Source organism: Fukomys damarensis, unplaced genomic scaffold (genome assembly GCF_012274545.1).
Source record: "Fukomys damarensis isolate Sample0158 unplaced genomic scaffold, DMR_v1.0_HiC HiC_scaffold_12, whole genome shotgun sequence".
NCBI classification, from domain to species: domain Eukaryota; kingdom Metazoa; phylum Chordata; class Mammalia; order Rodentia; family Bathyergidae; genus Fukomys; species Fukomys damarensis.
In genome coordinates, this window is record NW_022900924.1 from 9,491,473 (window position 1) to 9,493,225 (window position 1,753).

The 1,753-nt window shown below is 44.8% G+C and overlaps 1 protein-coding gene across 1 annotated transcript in view; it reads right to left on the bottom strand.

Annotated features, from left to right (window-relative positions):
* Unc119b (unc-119 lipid binding chaperone B) overlaps positions 1-1,625 on the bottom strand; it is a 13,313-nt gene extending 11,688 nt beyond the window's left edge. The window contains exon 1 of the mRNA XM_010604044.2: positions 1,592-1,625. Coding sequence (XP_010602346.1) covers positions 1,592-1,610 — 19 coding nt within the window. The 5' untranslated portion in view covers positions 1,611-1,625. The remainder of the gene's footprint in view (positions 1-1,591) is intronic.
* Between the last annotated feature and the right edge of the window lie 128 nt (positions 1,626-1,753).

Genomic DNA, 1,753 nt, shown 5'->3' on the forward strand with positions numbered 1-1,753 from the left:
TTTTTTTTTTTTTTTTTAATTCTGAGACCTGGTTCTCCTGAGTTGCTAGATTTCCCAGGCTGTGTCTGAACTTGCAATCCTTCTGCCTCGGTCTCTCAAGAGTGTTGGAGTTATAGGCATATGCCACCATGCCTGGTTTTGAAATATGAATTTTACATCATGTAACAAATTTTAAATTTATTTTCAACTACTTTTTAATGTAAAAAAGTCTTATCTGGTGGGCTATACAAAATCACACAGTGGAGACAGGTGAGGTGGTGCATGCCTATAATCCTAGCACTCCAGAGGCTGAGGCAAGAGAATCACAAGTTTAAGGCCAGCCTGGGCTACATAGTTAAGTTCAAGCCCAGCTCAAACTACAAAGCAAAACCCTATCTCAAAAAACAAAACACAATCAGATGGTGTGTCACATACACAAGGAATCAAGATGAACGTGCCAAAGGGAACACTAGGCCAAACTGAAGGACAGCCTATATATAACAACCTAAGGAGCTAATCAAAAGAGTATCCATGGAAGAAAATTTCACTGACTTCTTTTTACACTGACTCCGGACAGCATCTTCCCCAGCATCCACTTGGACACTTAATCTCAGATTGCTCCTCTGCATTATTCTTTCGCGTTTCACAAACTGTCTCCAGTAAGATGGCAAACTTGAGAGCTACTGCTTGTTCTACAACTCCAAAACAGGCTGAAATTGGTCCTGTACCTTTAGGGGGTGGTGCTCAATAAATAACGTGAGAAAAGATGAAATTTTAACAGCAATAGCAAAATCCAAGCAAGTTCTGGACCTGCAGCTTTCTCTGAGGAGATGCACAGGTGGGTTTGGGGGCAAGAGCACCACTCCTAAGCTTCCAAATGGGATCTGAGTACCCACTGAGAACGTGGCATCTCAGGCTGGGCATTAGAATGACCAACTCACCCTTAACAAGAGCAGGTGTGAGGCTAGACAGGTCAGGTACTGCACATTTCTACACCTTCCATGGCCCAAAGGAGAACTTAAAGAACAAAGGAGCTTTTTCAGTTTCAATAAAACTCTACCGCAGTATTGTCTAAAGATGCACTCAGGCATACAAACGACAGTCCCAATCCAGTGATGAGGACATTAAAATATCCAGAATCAAAACAATTTAAGTATATGCGGTGTCCTTTGCCCACGCTGGACCAAGACCACTTTCCCCAAACTCCCATTCCCAAATCATGGGTGCTGCCATGCAAAACCTGAGGTACACCCGAGCAACACTGGACTGACTAAAGCAATTCAGACAACACCATGGCGTCCTTTTTTGGCAGCAGGTTTGGAAGTGTGAAGGTGGGTGGGGTGGATAAGGGAAGCCAGATTAACCAGGTGACTGCAAACTACTAGGGGAAAATAGCAAGACACTGCCAAAGGGTTGGCTTGGCAAAGAAGAGAAAGAGGATCACCCAGAACAGGAAGGAGACAACATATTTCTTCCCACCTTACCTCATATCAGTAAAAGACTTAGAAGGGTTACCGTTATGCAAAAATCACATTTCTGAAATCCTAATACAACTCAACTCACTAGAAAAAACAAATGTCAACAAGATTCACATATGGGAGTTTGTACGTACAGTGAAATTTTATTAACATGGTCTCTGTGGCAGTTTTAAAATCTGCTGGAAGCGCCCACCTGCACACAAAGGGGCAGTGCCGGGGCCCAAGGGGAGGCGGCCCAGGCTGGCGTGGGGGAGGGGCGGCCAGGGGCCGAGCCCAGGGCGGGCGGAAACCCAGGT